General features: G+C 40.7%; 1 protein-coding gene across 1 annotated transcript in view; it reads right to left on the bottom strand.

Moving 5' to 3' along the window:
- The window catches only part of Smc1b (structural maintenance of chromosomes 1B), an 82634-nt gene that overhangs the window by 48886 nt on the left and 17681 nt on the right, over positions 1-16067 (bottom strand). Inside the window, 4 exon segments of the mRNA XM_017801026.2 lie at positions 3833-3979; positions 8793-8972; positions 11402-11587; positions 15346-15606. Of these exon segments, the coding sequence (XP_017656515.1) occupies positions 3833-3979; positions 8793-8972; positions 11402-11587; positions 15346-15606 (774 nt within the window).

The raw sequence follows: 16067 nt of genomic DNA, 5'->3' as shown, positions 1-16067 counted from the left end.
ACAGTTTTCTTTTTTGGTTGTGTCTTTACCTGGTTTGGGTATTAAAAGTGATTCTGGCTTCATAGAAGGAATTTGTGAGTTCTCCCTCTGTTTTTATCAGTTTGAATAACTTAAGTAGTACTGGTTGGAGGGCTTCTTTAAATGTCTGGTAGAATTTGCTATAAATCCATCTGGGCCTGGGCATTTTTTAGTTGGGAGGCTTTGTATTACTGTTTCAATTTCCTCATCTGTTATGGGTCTGTTTAAGCTGTTTATCTCAGGAGCCGGAGAGATGGCTCAGTGGTTAAGAACACTGGTTGTTCCTGCGGAAGACCCGGGTTTGAATCCCAGCACCCACATGGCAGCTAACAACTGTCTGTAACTCCAGTTCCAGGGGATCCAACAGTCTCTTCTGTCCTCTATGGGCATTGCACGACATGGGTGCACTTACCTACATGCAGGCAATACACGCATACACATAAAATAAAAAAATAATAATAAATGAATTTTCCCTCTGTTTCTATCATTTTGAACAATTTAAGTAGTATTGGTTGGTGGTCTTCTTTAAATGTCTGGTAGAATTCTGCTGTAAATCCATCTGGGCCTGGACTTTTTTTAGTTGCGAGGCTTTGTATTACTGTTTCAATTTCCTTATATGTTACGGGTCTATTTAAACTGTTGATCTCTTCTTGGTTTAACTTTGGAGGTTCCCAAGATTTCAGATTTTTTTTTCATTTCTTTTAGACTTTCAGATTTAGTCATATAAAGGTTTTTAAATATTCCCTTATAATGGTCTGGATCTTTTGGGTGTCTGTTGTGATGTTTCAAACCCTTTCATCTCTGATTTTGTTGATTTGGATTTGCTCTTTCTTTTGGTTAACTGGGCTAAGGGTCTGACTATCTTGTTTATTTTTTCAAGAACCAGCTCTTAGATTCACTGAGTCTTTGTATTGTTTTCTTTGTTTCTATTTCATTAATTTCTGTTCTGTATTTTGTTATTTCTTCTCTTATGCTGGGTTTGGGTTTTGATAGATAAAAAGTAGCTGTATGACAAATAGGGTTGATCAGGGGAAAGCAGAGTTTATTAGCAAAGGAACACATGGGACAGATTCCCTTCTGGGCAGAGAAAATGTCTTCCCGGGTTGTGAGCTGGGGTCTTTTAAAAAGGGAGGCTTCTGCTTCCTGCAGAAGGCAGGAAGATGCATTTTTTTAAAGTGGGGGGGGAGTGGGAGAGCAGGATTGTTAAAACCTGTTCTCTTTAGAGATCAAAGGGGAAGTCTGCTGTGTTGGCCAAACAGTGGAGAAAAGTCTGCTTTTCTTGACTTCAAAGACCAGGGCGCTTATCAGCTTGGTTCCCTTTTCTCAGGAGCTTGAGAAGTCCTTGAGACCCTGTTGATGAGGGGGCAGGGCTACCTGAACCTTAACAGGTTTCATTTGTTTTTGCCTTTCCAGTGCCTTGAGTTGTAGTGTTAGGTCATTTATTTGGGCTCTTTCTAATTCTTTAATGTAGGCACTTAAGAGCTGAGATCCCAGCCACTACACTGAAGGAGGTCTGAACCCACCCTCTCAAGCTGTCTGCTAGGATCTCAGCCTTAGCCTACCAAAGCCAGATCTGCCCTGGGGCCTTGGGAGGGGCCTCACAAAATCCCAGGTAGGGGGATGGTATGGCTCAATTAGGAGAAGCTCACCACCTGGAGGAGGCAGGATCTGGGGACTGTCAGACAGTCCCCTGGGCTCTCAGGTCCTCTGGTAGATGGAGGCCAGAACCCAGCACTCTCTGGCAGTTTGCTGAGCTCTGAGCTGCTACCCCAAAGGAGGTCCCAACCCACCCTCTCAGGCTGTCTGCTAGGGTCTCTCATAATGTAATTTTAAAAGTCCCCCAAATCTTTTAAAATTCCAATACTTTCAAAGTCCAAAGACTCTTAACAGTGAGCTGCTATAAGAAAAAGTTATACACTTCCAACCTGTAATGGCACAAAGTAAATATTTTTATTCCAAAAGGGAAGAACTGGGATGTAAGATAATGACATCAAAGCAAAACCAAATTCTAAGAGGGAAACACCAAATCCTGTAGCTCCATGTCCAGCACCTGGTGCTTATAGTGTAATTGGCTAGGCCCCAGAGGCTCACATAGCTCCATCCCTTCAGCTCAGCTATTTGAGGCACACAAAGCTTCTCTCTTAGAATTGGGCTGGCCCCACTCCTCCCCTGTAGCTTTCCTTGCTGGATGTCCCAGAATCCTGGCATTTCCAGTTTCTCTGGGGTCTCCTCTGTAAGACTTCATCTTCACAGCATCATGCTTCTCAGGGCCTCTCCATAGAGACTCCGACCCTGCCACTCAGTCCCAGGCCTCAACAGCTTTCCAGGACCTTCTCAATCTTGCAAAATCATGTGGATGACATTGTGACACTGCCAAGTTCTGCCACCAAATGTAACCCAGCCCCCTTGGACCCAGCTGTACCAACTTCTGGGTGCCGACCCTGGGGAACACCTTTCTTTTGTCCCAGTGCAGCATGGATTTCACCTCAGTGGTACTGCTCTTTTGAATGGTCAGAACTGCTTTCCCAGCACCAGCCTGAGGAGAATACCCAGTCCATAAATTTCTTCTGTCAAACAAAGCAGTCTGTCACCTTCAAACTTAACCCCACTTAAGTTCTCAGGACATGGGGATCTGCTCCCTCTCAACCCTCATGTGCCAGGCCTCCATTGTCTTGTTTCTTGGTGCCGCACTTTTGAATGGTCAGAACTGCTTTCTCAGCACCAGCCCTTCTGTCAAACAAAGCAGTCTGTCACCTTAAAACTTAACCCCACTCAAGTTCTCAGGACATGGGGATTTGCTAACTCTCAACCCTCATGTGCCAGACCTCCACTGTCTTTTTTCTCTCAGCACACTTACCTTCTAGGCCCCCACCAAGAATGACCCATCAAACTCCGCTTCCATCCTTCAAGGGCTTTTCCAGCCCAATGTACCAGATGATTCCTCCCACAAAAAAGTTCTAAGGACTTAAAGGGTCAGCCGGGCACGGAGGCACATGCCTTTAATCCCAGCACTTGGGGGCAGAAGCCGGCAGATAGATAGATTGATATAGCAAGTTCCAGTCCAGCTGAAGCTACAGGGCAACCCTGTCTCAAAAGGACCCCCCCCCTCAAAAAAAACAAAAAACCTTTGATACAGACATTAACAAAAATCTCAAAAATATTAGGCTAAATGAAGGAAGGATAACACAAAAGGCCACTTACTGCATGGAAGTCTATAGAAGAGTCAAAGTATAAGGACAGGATGCACATTGGATTGTAGGGCCCAAGATGCCTAGGCCCTGTAGGAGTGGTTGCACAGGAGCACAGAGGAATTTTGCAAGGGTGATGGGAGTACTTTATACATAAATGTGGCAGTAGTTACAGAATTATGAACTTTGTCTAAGCATACTGGGTTGGACACTTAAAACTGATGACTGTTACTGTATATAAACTATATCCCAATAAAGCTAATTAAAAAGCCAGAGAAAGGGGCTGGAGAAATGGCTCAGTGGTTAAGAGCACTTGGTGTGCTTTCAGAAGACCAGAGTTTGGTTCCTGACATCTACAGTGGGCGGCTTACAACTGCTTGATGACCTCTTCTGGCCTCTATGAGACTTGACTTCCCATATACACATAATAAAATAAGTATTTTTAAAAAGTCAAAGTATGTATAATATGAGGACTAATTTAGTTACTGTAAAATAACTAAAGCTAGGCAACAATACATAATCAATGGGCACAGGAAATAAGCAATTCACAATTTATTTTTATTAAGAAAATGAAATAGCTTTGCATAATTATCTCCTTACTATTTCAGAACTCCATGAGGGTTTACCTTCAGTTCTTGAACTAGCTGGCCTCTCTTGTCTCTCAGAGTGTTTAATTCTTTCTCATCCCAGCATCGAGCCTTGTGTTTCAAGTCACTTGACCCTCCAGAGATCACTCCGGATTTTAAAAACAGTGTTCCATCAAGTGCTACTGCCTGTAACAAAAAAAAAAAAATGTTACCTTAGAAAAATGTGCTTAAAAACAGTATTTGCAGCTGACAATTTCTAGATGTGCAAAACACTGAACTTTACTAATAAAATATTGGTTATGCAGTAATAAAAACAAACCACAAATATAAAACCCATTTTAGTAAGCTCAAATTCTAGATAACAAAGTAGAAACAATTACAGAGGTTTAAAATAAGCTATAGGGCTGGAAAGATGGCTCAGTGATTAAGAGCACTGGCCACTCTTGTAGAGGACCTGAGTTCAATTCCCTTAAGACCAGTTCCAGGGGATCCGACACCCTCTTCTGTCCCCTGCTGGCACTGCATGACATGACCACACTTACATGCGGGCAATACACTCATACACATAAAAATAAATAAATAAAATTTTTAATTCAAATAAATTGTATATTTGTTCTGAACATACACAACACTAAAAAGCAAAACCTATCTTTAATACCAAATAGCTTGCATTACATAATCCCTTTTTTTTAATAATCCCTTTTTTTGATGAAGCCATATACATCAACAGCATATTACGAAAATGACTTAAAAAGAAATGGCTTTGGGGCTGGAGCGATGGCTCAGTGGTTAGGAGCACTGAGTGCTCTTGCAGAGGACCCAGGTTCAATTCCCAGCACCCACAGGGCAGCTACGAACCGTCCTTAACTCCAGTTCATGCAGCATTGCATGACATGGGTGCACTCACAAAATAATAAAATATTTTTTAAAAAAAGAAATGGCAGCTGGGCGTGGTGGCACACGCCTTTAATCCCAGCACTCGGGAGGCAGAGGCAGGTGGATCTCTGTGAGTTCAAGGCCAGCCTGGTCTACATAGTGAGTTCCAGGACAGCTGGGGCTACAGGGAGACCTTGTCTCAAAAAAGACCAAAAAAAAATATGCTAAAATATTGCATTCTCCAAAATGAATATAGACTGAGATAAAAATCTAAAAATCGCCGGGCGTGGTGGTGCACGCCTTTAATCCCAGCACTCGGTTGGCGGAGGTAGGCAGATATCTGTGAGTTCAAGGCCAGCCTGGTCTACATAGTGAGTTCCAGGACAGCTGGGGCTACAGGGAGACCCTGTCTCAAAAAAGACAAAAAAATAATAATAATAATTTAACAACATAAAAAAAAATCTAAAAGTCAAGGCATGAAATAGCCCACAGTTTATACTGTTCTAAGTAAGCATATCTTTGATGAAATAAATAAAATCGTCTCAATATTTTATAAATGTCTCTAGTCAATTAGAGTGAAAACATTTCCCAGTCTCAATTCCCCAGTTACTCTCCCCAGAGGTAATCAAAATTTTCACCTAAATCCTTATATATGCCCCTAGAAATACTTTTGCATATAAAAATGCTTTCAGGAATTTGCTTTGCCCACATTTCAGATACAGTAATGTATTACACATTACTGTACTTTTGTCACGGGGTGTTTCTGGGAGACATCAGGCATACTAGGCAGACACTCTACCACTGAACTATGCCTTCAGTTTTAACTGATGGTATCTTGGAGCTCATCACAAACTTGCATATAAATAATGTCATCTTTCGGGTTAGCACAGCATCTCAATGGGCGTGCTTATGTCTCTATCACTAGTTGGATGTGAATACCTGAGTTGGTTCCATTCTGTTCCTATCACATAGTGATTCAATGCATAAGCCTTGCACACACATCTCATACAACTGTAAGCTTACCAGCATATGAAGGACCTACAAAGTACAACTGGTAGAAATGCTCTTTGCAGAGCTGGTAAATTCAGTCCCAAAGCACTGAACAGAAGAGCCTCCTTACCTAGAAAGCTATGTTAACTAATCTTGTGGATGAAAAAATACTTCAGTATAGTTTTAATAAGCATTTCCATTAAAAAATCATGACTTTTCATGATTAAGAGCTATTATTTGACAAAACAGGTGGGTTGCATATATTTCCATCCGTTTGCCATTGTTCTTCATTTTTTCACTCACACTGGTTTTGTATGCTGGGTAAGCGGCCTACCAACAGGCTGCCCCTGCCCCCATGCTAGTTTCTGCCTGCAGAGAGACTCTTCGTGCTGCCTGCCTTTCATAGCCTGGCCTGTGTCTCTGAGATTAAGAAAAGTCCCCCTGGTTCTTCTAAGAGCATTTAGAGGGTTTCTGTGTTTATATCTTTAATGCACCTGGAATTGCTTCTGGTAAAGATACGCAGTTTAGGCTCAAGCACAGGCTACTCTAGACGACGCTAAGTAGTACCTGGGCTATTCACATCTGCCTACAGTGTGCTGAGGACTGAATCTGCATACTAAGTACATACTCCCATTTAGCTACACCCCGAGCCCTGTACAACTTTAAAATTGGTTATATAATCTTTAAATCAGCTTTACAAATATACAAAAGTCCATTTTCACATAATAAGACAGCAAAATAAGATACCTTAATAGCTAGTATTACACTTGCTTAAGTTTAAGAGAAAAACCAACAATGGTGATTACTAACAGCCAGTGACTATATTACCATTAATATTTACTAAGAAGTATCAAATTTATGCAACACTCATCATGTCAGCCAATTTAACAATGGACATGACTTATGTCTCAGAAGAATAGTTTGTTTTGTATTGATTTGCAATTCTGGACATTCCAGGTAAGTATGCTAACTGACCAGTAGGTAATACAATGATTACCAGTTATTAAGACGAGGCACTCTGGTAGCATTATGCCGGATGGTACTTAATATAAGCTTCATGATCTTATAAAAGAGGTTATCATTTCTCCAATTTTGGATGAGAAAAAACCTAAAATTAAGTTGAGGAACTTGCCTAAAAGTCACATAACTAGTTACTAAGTAGCACTGCTAGCCTTATTTTATGGTTCAAGTACTTACATACTACGATATACTTCACTACAAATGTAGTTTAAAAATAACAATGTCAGCTTATTTGAGCAAAAATTTAGCATTGCTCAACTAAATACAAACTAATCAAGTGAAAACAAAATGTATTTGTGTGTATATGTGTGTGTGTGTTGCATGCGAGTGTGTCTATGACTATCGCTCTCTCTCCCCTTGTTGCTTTGAGACAGGGTCTCTCTCTGAATGGCAAGCTTGCTATTTAGGGTAGGCCCTGGCCAGTAAGCTTTTGGGATCCACCTGTCTTCACCCCCTAATGCTAGTATTACAGACATCTGCAGCCATGCCTGGCTTTTTATGCGGGCACCAGGGATTTGAACTAAGGTCCTCGTGCTTGTAGAGCAAGCATTCTTACCCACTGGGCCATTTTCTTAGCTCCTAAAATATTTATTTTTAAAAGAAAAATTATTCCCTTGAAATACTAGTATTCAGTAACATTCCAATTGAGCTATTATGGGATGGGCTTGGTGGAGCACATCTTTAATCCCAGCACTCGGGAGCAAAAGCAGGCAGATCTCTGTGAGGTCAAGGCCAGCCTGGTCTACATAGTGAATTCCAGGCCAGCTGGGGCTACAGGGAGACCCTGTCTCAAAAAGAAAAAAAATCAATTGTGCTATTATAAATTCAGTTGTGCACTGGTAAGATGGTTCAGCAGGTAAAAGCACTTACTACTAAGGCTGACCACCTGAGTTTGATCCCCAGGATCCACATGGTGGAGAGAACATGACTCCTACTGCTTCTCCTCTGACACCCCCCGCCCTGCCTGCTCTCTCTGTAATAAAATTAAAAATTTTAATTGTGGTAAACCTTGAGTATATAAAAGTATTCCCACAAAGTTAAGAATTAACAAAGACTATAAAGAAAGTAACAAAAAAGGTATGTAATACATAGAAAATGCAGGGGAAATTGAGAATTCAGGGACCAGCAAGGGCACTTATTTCATGTGAAGTGAAAAAACCAACTGCCTTAGAATACTGTAATAACGCTAAGCTCTTATTTATTTTTATGCTTATTTATTTGATGTGTATGAGTGCTTGGCCTTTGTGTAACCGTGTTTGTGCCCATGGAGGTCAGATGAGGGTGTTAGATCCCATGGAACTGGATTTATGAATGGTTGTTAGCAATTTTATGGGTGCTGGGAACCAAACCCAGGTCCTCTGCAAGAGCAGCAAGTGCTCGTAATTGCTGAGCCATCTCCCCAGCCTCAGTAAATCCAATTTATGATGTTGAGAATGTACAGAAGTAGATTTTTAAAATGTAACTGATGGGCTATGGATGTGGCTCACTCACATGGCAGAGTGCTTGTCTAGTGTGTACAAATACATGAATTCAATCTCTAGCACCATATAAAATTGGCCATGGTGGTGCATGCCTATAATCCCAGCCATTGGTAAGCAAAGGGAGGATGATCAGAAGTCATAGTCATCCCTGGGTACATAGTAAGTGCAAGGCCAACCTGGGCTACTCAAGACCTATCTCAAAACAGAACAATCAGGGGCTAGGGAGACAGCTCGGTGGTCAGGAGCTGGATATCCTTGCAGAGGACCCGGGTTTGGTTCCCAGAACCCACATGGTGGCTAACAACGATCCATCACTCCAGTTCCAGGGAATCCGACGTCCTCTTCTGACCTCCACAGGCACTGCATGACATGGGTACACTTACATACATGCAGGCAATGTACTCATACATATAAAATAAAATTAAAATAATAAAATATTTTAAAGCACACACATACACATCAACTGAAAGTTATCTTAGGTCCTATTCTGGTCTTCACTATAAAAATGGCATACATATATCAAACTGTGTGTAGGGGTGTATGTATGTATGTGCACACATGCATGCATGTGTGTAGGGAGACCTTGTAAATGCTGCTTCAATTTATCCAAAAGTGTGATCCAAGTCTCTTACCTTCCGTCTTTCAGGTCCCCCAAATGCAATCTGTCTTGCTTCTTCCACAGTCTCACAGACAAGGCCATTTCCACAGACAAACTGAATCACTTTCTTCAACTGAGGAAACTGAGTCTTTATAACATCAATCATCATTTTACAGCCCTTAATTTCCCTTAGTCTTTCATTGATAGGCTTGATCTGAAAGGTTAAGGAGACTTGATGTATTAGTTACTCTAAAATTAAACACTCATATTTTTTTCCACAATACAGAAAAAGATTAACAATATGCCCTTAATGCATGAAAGTCTGATAACATGAAAAACAAAATCCTATATTGTCCTATATAACAATTTTGAAAAACACAAACACTAAGCCAGAAGGCAAAACTTCCAGATTCAACTGTCAGTAACTACTTATTACAAAACAATACATAAGAAGTCTTTTATGTTCTCTAAATCATAAATCCAGGGGAAAGCAACATGCCCTTAGAAATGTACTGAAAAGCAGCATAATACTACAGAGCTTGAAGTCCCTCTAGGCTGAGATGATCAGGAAACCTTCAGACCTTAAGACACAACTTTCAGGTTTCTCTCTACAAATCAAAAATGTATCTGCAGTGTATTACTGAAATCCAGCAAGTATGATGATTCCTGTTAAAAGAAATCCTGGACACACTAAAATGTTTAGTATATATACACATACACAAGGGTGAATATGTGTGTAAGCATGTATGTGTGTGTGCACATATATACATGGCTCAAGTGTATGGAAAAACAGTCTAAAGTAGTTACTATTTAAAAACTGTGAACAGAAAGAGGTAGAACTATTCCGTTTACATTTTATATATGTTACTTTCTTTTACTTTTATTTATTGTGTGCACACGTGTATACATGTATTAAGTGTATAGGCATGGATAGGCATGCATGTGGAGGTCGCAGGACAACTTGGGGGAGTCAGTTTTTTCCTTTCACCACGTGGATTCGGGGAACTAAATTCTGATCATCAGGCTTGGTGGCAAGCAAACGTCTTTATCTGCTGAGTCATCTCACTCACCCCATATAAGGCTTTTAAAAAGATGTGTTTGCCTTGGGAAAAATAAAATTCCCAAGTGAGTAACATAAAAAACTATTTTAACAGGCAAGTGAATTAAGAGTAAGAATCTTTCATGGGCATAGGCATAAGCAAAATGTTGAAGCAAGAAATGCAGGTCTGGCTTTGAGTAACACAGTTTGCACTTGCTGACCTCTCCTCTGGTCAGGCACTATGTCAGGTAAAGAGCCCCTGCAATAATCTAACAAGGCGAGGATTTCTTTATTTCACAAATGCAGAAATGGAACCTCAACAAACTTAAGAACCCACTAGCAGGGGCTGGAGAGATGGCTCAGCGGTTAAGAACACTAGCGGTTCTTGCAGAAGACTTGGGTTCGAATCCCAGCACCGACATGGCCACTAACAACTGTCCGTAACTCCAGTCCCAGGGGACCCAACAGCCTCTTCTGAACTCCACGGGCATCGCACGACATGGGTGCACTTACCTAATGCAGGCAATACACGCACACACATAAAACAAAAATAATAAATGAAATTTTTAAAAAAGAACCCACTAGTAGAGCTATTTAGGAGTAGGAGTAGGATTCAGAATGTAGCAGCCTGTGTTCTTGACCACTATGGACTCCACATACAGTTCAGGATTGAGACTGATTGTGCTGGCCAGTATTTGTCAACTTTATACAAACTAGGGTCTATGGAGAAGAGGGAGTCCAACTGAAGAATTTCCCAGATGGAATAACTGGTAAACATGTCTTATAAGGCATTTTCCTAATTGTTGATTGATGTAGCAGGACCCAGCCCACTGTGGGCAGTGCCACCCCTGGGCAATTGGGCCTGGGCTGTATAAGAAAGGTAACTGAGCAAGCCTAGGGAAGCGAGCCAGTAAGCAGCGCTCCTCTATGGTCTGTGCTTCAGTTCTTGCCTCCAGGTTCCTGCCTTGGCTTCCCTTGATGACAGACTGTAACCTGTAAGCCAAACCCTTTCCTCCCCCAAGCTGTTGTTTTGTTTTTGATCAGTGTTTTATCAGAGCAACAGAAAAGTAAGCTAGACTACTGCTGAATCAAATAGAAGATTTTCTTTAGTAGTCAATGAAAATAATTACTACAGGGAGACGAGCGCTCCTATTTCAGGGACCTAGACTCAGATATGCTGCTAAGGTGTCATAATACATATTTCAAGACTCGAAATTTAGCCTTTTCGGCCAAGAGCTGATACTCAGGACCAAACATTTTCAACTGAGTTGGCTTTTACCAACAGACTATATGTCTTAACCCATTTCCTATGCTTTGTTGTAAAACAGAACATACTGTTGGATAATAGACAGTGGTATAGGAATTGAAGACTCTGAGGTAAAAGTAGAGGAAACTGACTAGGAAGAAACGACACAAATCAAGGAACATAGTGACCCCCTTGATATTATTCTTCATCTGCCAGTAAAGAAACTCCAGGCATTTGTATGACTGGCTGACAGCCAAGCTACTTTCCCCAGCCAAGATACCAGTTTGGGGAAATGACTAAGTAACTAAGGATTCAAAATTTGATAACTATTCAGTACCAAACATTACAGCTTTCTTACATCAAGGTAATCTAGAGCGAGGAATGTCTCAGGTTCAGCTCTTTCCTCCTTCAGAAATCGAATACAATCTCTTGCCACCTTTTTAGAGGCTACAATAATGGCAACCATGTACTGGCCAAACAGGTTAGTCACAGCCAGCTGGTATTTCTTGTGGATAGGGTGACACAGGTCAAGCAGTCTTCCAAACTGAGTAGGTTTCAGAACAGGAGAGGAAAATAAAGATATTAATGAGGAACATATATTTCACACTTTCTAATGTCACAGAGCAGCATTACAGCTAATTTTATAAAATGATATACACAATTTAATACATTCAAATTCACTCCAATTTCATTATGAAATGCCCCTATAGATGCCACACTTTACTTAACTATTAAGATGATTCTATAAAAGTGCAGCAAATAATAATTCCTTCACCCCCTTGCTTATTAAACAAGAATCTAAAAGGTACCAACAGGGACTAACAAATAGTATTGAACAAAATGGATACCCTCTAACCTCATAATTCAGTCTAGTCAAGGAGACTGAGGATTTAATTCCATACTTTGGGCTCACTCTTCTATTTCTTAGTTTCCTCCCAGCATACCAGCTTTCTGACTGTAGATCATCCTCATCTATTTATTCTCTCGGATCTAATTAAGTCTCTTTGACCTTTCTTCTCTATTCAATCATCATTATCTCAAGTCTTTCTTTTTGCTACTTCAAATGTATTAACTGTGAGCAATTCTCAATAATAATGCTTTATCTTTCACTTGTTTTCTTAGCCTCACAATTTCTTTTTTTGGAGGGGGTCCTTTTGAGATAGGCTCTCTCTGTAGCCCTACCTGGCCTCGAACCACAGGGATCTGCCTGCCTCTGCCTTCTGAGTGCAGGGATTAAAGGCGTGCACCACCACATCTGGCTCACAATTTCTTTTTAGTTGTGTTGTTTCACCTCACATTTGAATCGTTTTAGAAATTCAATCTCTTATTATTGTCCATAGCAGAAAATACTTGTGGAAAATTTTGCTATGTAACCCCCTAGACTGGGCACTTTGACTTTTAAATGTTATCTTTGATGCTGAAGAGATGGCTCAGTGGTTAAGAGCACTGGCTCCTTTTGCAGAGGACCTGGGTTCAGTTCTCAGCACCCACATGACAGCTAACAACCATCTGTAACTCCAGTTCCAGAGGATCTAATATGCCCTCTTCTGGCCTCTGTGGTCACTTATATACATGGAGGCAAAACACATACATAAAAAAATAAATTTTAAGTAGTAAATACTATCTTCTCTTCATTTTTGTGTGTACCAATAGCTGCGATATTCACTATTTCTCCTTGCCTGTGCTTAATGGAGATGGCTTTGGTCAAACGACTCATTTTCTATAAGTGGGCAGCTTCTTGACTGCTTTCCCACAGAGTGAAAGGACTGTCTTCTTTGTGATGTGACAGCATCCACATTCCTGCTCTGCCCACTTTCCTAGCCCGTAGGGGCTTAGGAGGGCAGGTGCACGTGAGGACTCAGCTGATTCTTTGTGAGAATACACTCTGAATGTCTCATTTCTCTCCAGAGTTTCCCATTAGCATTCTATGTCAAGGTGCTTCTATCTTGCGTAGGAAGACAAATCTTACTTTGGTGGAAGGGATTAAAAATAGCCTCTCAATTTAACGAGAAACCCTAGTGTCGTCTCTGTTTAGAGAACATCAGATTTACATTCCCTGGTCCACTAGTTTTTAAATTTAACTCCCTCCACTCAGTAAAGGAAACCAATACATAAGCTATGCTTCTTGATAAACTAATGCTACATTCATACTAGGTAACAATTCTTAGGAATTACTCAATTAACCAGCTTGGTTTCTCAAGTGCTGGGACTACAGGCGTGTGCCACCATGCCCGGCTTTTTTTGATCTTTTTGAGACAGGGTCTCCCTGAAGCCCCAGCTGTCCTGGATTCACTATGGAGACCAGGCTGGCCTTGAAATCACAGAGATCCACCTACCTCTGCCTCCCAAGTGCTGGGATTAAAGGCGTGCGCCACCATGCCTGGCCCTCTTTAAATTTTTTTAAAAAAATTTTACTTTATGTTTTACCTGCATGCATGTAAGGGCACCACATGCATACAATATCTATGGAGGCCAGAAAAGGTCATTAGATCCCCTGAACTGGAGTTATGGACAGTTGTTAGTCATTAAATAGAAGCTGAGAACCGAACCTGGGTCCTCTGCAACAATCAGTGCTCTTAAAACCATTGAGCTAGCTCTCCAATTCCTTGTTTTTGCTTTTTAAAGAAGTGTGTGTGCACATTAGCCTGCAGAGGCCAGAAGAGGCATCAGATCCCCAGGAGCTGGAGTTGCAGGTGGTTGTGAGCCACTGGATGTCAATCCTGAGAACTGAAATGGGTTCTTGCAAGAGCAGTAAGTGCTTTTAATCATATCTCCAGCTCACACCCCTTTTGAAATCTGAACTACTGTAATTTTCTGCCATTAAGTTCTGTGGTGGTTTGAATGAGAATATCCCTCAAAAGCTCTAGTTGGTGTTGTTATTGAGAGGTTTAGGAGGTGTGGATTTGCTGTGGAGGAAGCATGCCACTGGGGTGTGCTATAGCGTGCCTGCTTCAAGTTTCTTTCTCTCTGCTTCCTGCACCTACTTGAAAATGTGCATACTCAGCTTTCCGCTCCAGCCACCTCTGTTGCCATGCCTCCCCGTCTTTTGATAGACTCTTAGCCTCTGGACCACAAGTGAAAAGACTCTTCCTTACATAAGTTGCCTTGGTCATGGTATTTTATCACAGCAACAGAAAGAAACTAACACAGGTGCAGTGGTTGAACTAGCATGTGCTTTTTAAAAGATAAGTTTGTGTCATTTTGCTAAGAATTGAAAAAACAAGATTCTGCAACCTAGCCCTATTCCTCTATCATTATCTATAATTTAAAGATTTAAGAATGTCAAAAAAGAATTGGGGATATAACTCAGTTGGTAGAAGGCTTACTTCACGTACATGAGGCTCTAGGTTCAATCCTCAGCAACACACACACACACGCACGCACGCACGCACGCACGCACGCACACACACACACTAAAAAAAAACTGTATACATTTAGTGCTGGGCGGTGGTGCATGCCTTTAATCCTAGCACTCCAGCACTCAGGAGGCACAGGCAGGCGTATCTCTGTGAGTTCAAGGCCAGCCTGGTCTATAAAGTGAGTTCCAGGCCAGCTGAGGCTACAGGAAGACCCTGTCTCAAAAAAAGATAAAAAAAAAACCTGTATACATTTTGTTCCCCCCCAAAAAAGGAGTTTCAAGAAAGACAATGTAAAGGAGATAAAGACAGGTAGGTGTCTGTGAGAATGTGATACCATGGAGGTCAGTGGCAAGTGTTCTGACACACAGCAATGGTTAAGTGTCAAGTACTGAGAACAGGCCATCCCTACATAGAGAATCCACAGAGACCAGAGGTCAGGCCCCCAACACTAATGGTACCAGTGTTGTGAGGCTAACTCCCCAAGTAACAGAGGCCACTGTATTTTGGCTAATAAAATATAGTTAGTAATACTGGATACAGTAAGAACAAAAACATATGGTGAGGATGCGGCCATATATCACATCTATATCTACCTATCTATAGAGAGATATTTAAAACCAAAATCAAAAAGAATTTGAGTTTTGGGGTTTCTTGACTGGAGAACCCAGACTACTTCATACGATGTTTTCTTTGAAGATATCAGCTAAGTACTATGCTCATGTCAATGTTTCTCTTCAATAATTACTTATAAACACTACTGGAAGTATTTACCACTTGCTCAATTTACTATTGTATTTTAAACATAACTGTCAAAAGCAAAACATGAAATTCCTGAAATGGTTTTGTTCCTTACAATAGTTGCATTTCCAACCTCAAATAAGACTATTTTCTGAAACAAGAACACTTAGCCTTTGTGTTTTAATTAACTACTTATTCTAATTACCACAGAATCTGGATAAAGTCTTTTAAGGTTTTCCAGAACTTCTGCTCTCTTCCGTTGACGTTTTCCCTCATGGTCTTCAATTCCAGCATTCTGCAATTCACTTCTGATGAGACTAAGTTCTTCATTAACTTCAGACATTCTTGATTTTGTGTGCTCAATCTCATCTACCAGGGTATGCTCCTGCTTCTTCTTCTTTTCTAGGCAATCCCTACAGCAGGAACAGTAACAACCAAATTTGGGAACCATCAGGGAAAGCACAGCCTTGTCTGGCACTGCGGGAGAACAGACAGTGCTTTATCAAGTTTAAAGGAAAAAACATGCAGTACTAAACCGCCCATGAAACACAGGCAAAGAGCTTTTGATCACTCTGCTGGTTCCAAAAATACTTATTTCTGGATATTGCAAGAGTGAGGATAGGTCAATATAAACCAGAGCAATCGTCATATGCTTATTAATAACAACGCAATGCCAACTAAAAGTCCTAAGTGGTCAGTACCTCAGTATTAGTTTTTAGAACACAACTCATTATTTCTTTATAAAATATCATTATCAAAAGGAAATTTCAGTTTCGTCACTATTGCACATTTACATTTTCAAACTTTAAATACCTTATTTATAGTTCCAAAATTTAAAAATATTGTGTGGTTAAGTATAATTTTTAACAATCTATAGAGAAAAAGCAGTGGAGAATATGACATAGCATTTGTGTGAGGCACAAATAT

This window comes from Nannospalax galili, unplaced genomic scaffold (assembly GCF_000622305.1).
Source record: "Nannospalax galili isolate Female #2095 unplaced genomic scaffold, S.galili_v1.0 scaffold180, whole genome shotgun sequence".
Lineage (NCBI taxonomy): Eukaryota > Metazoa > Chordata > Mammalia > Rodentia > Spalacidae > Nannospalax > Nannospalax galili.
The sequence above is the reverse complement of the archived record's forward strand: the minus strand, read 5'-3'. Positions and strand labels throughout refer to the sequence as shown.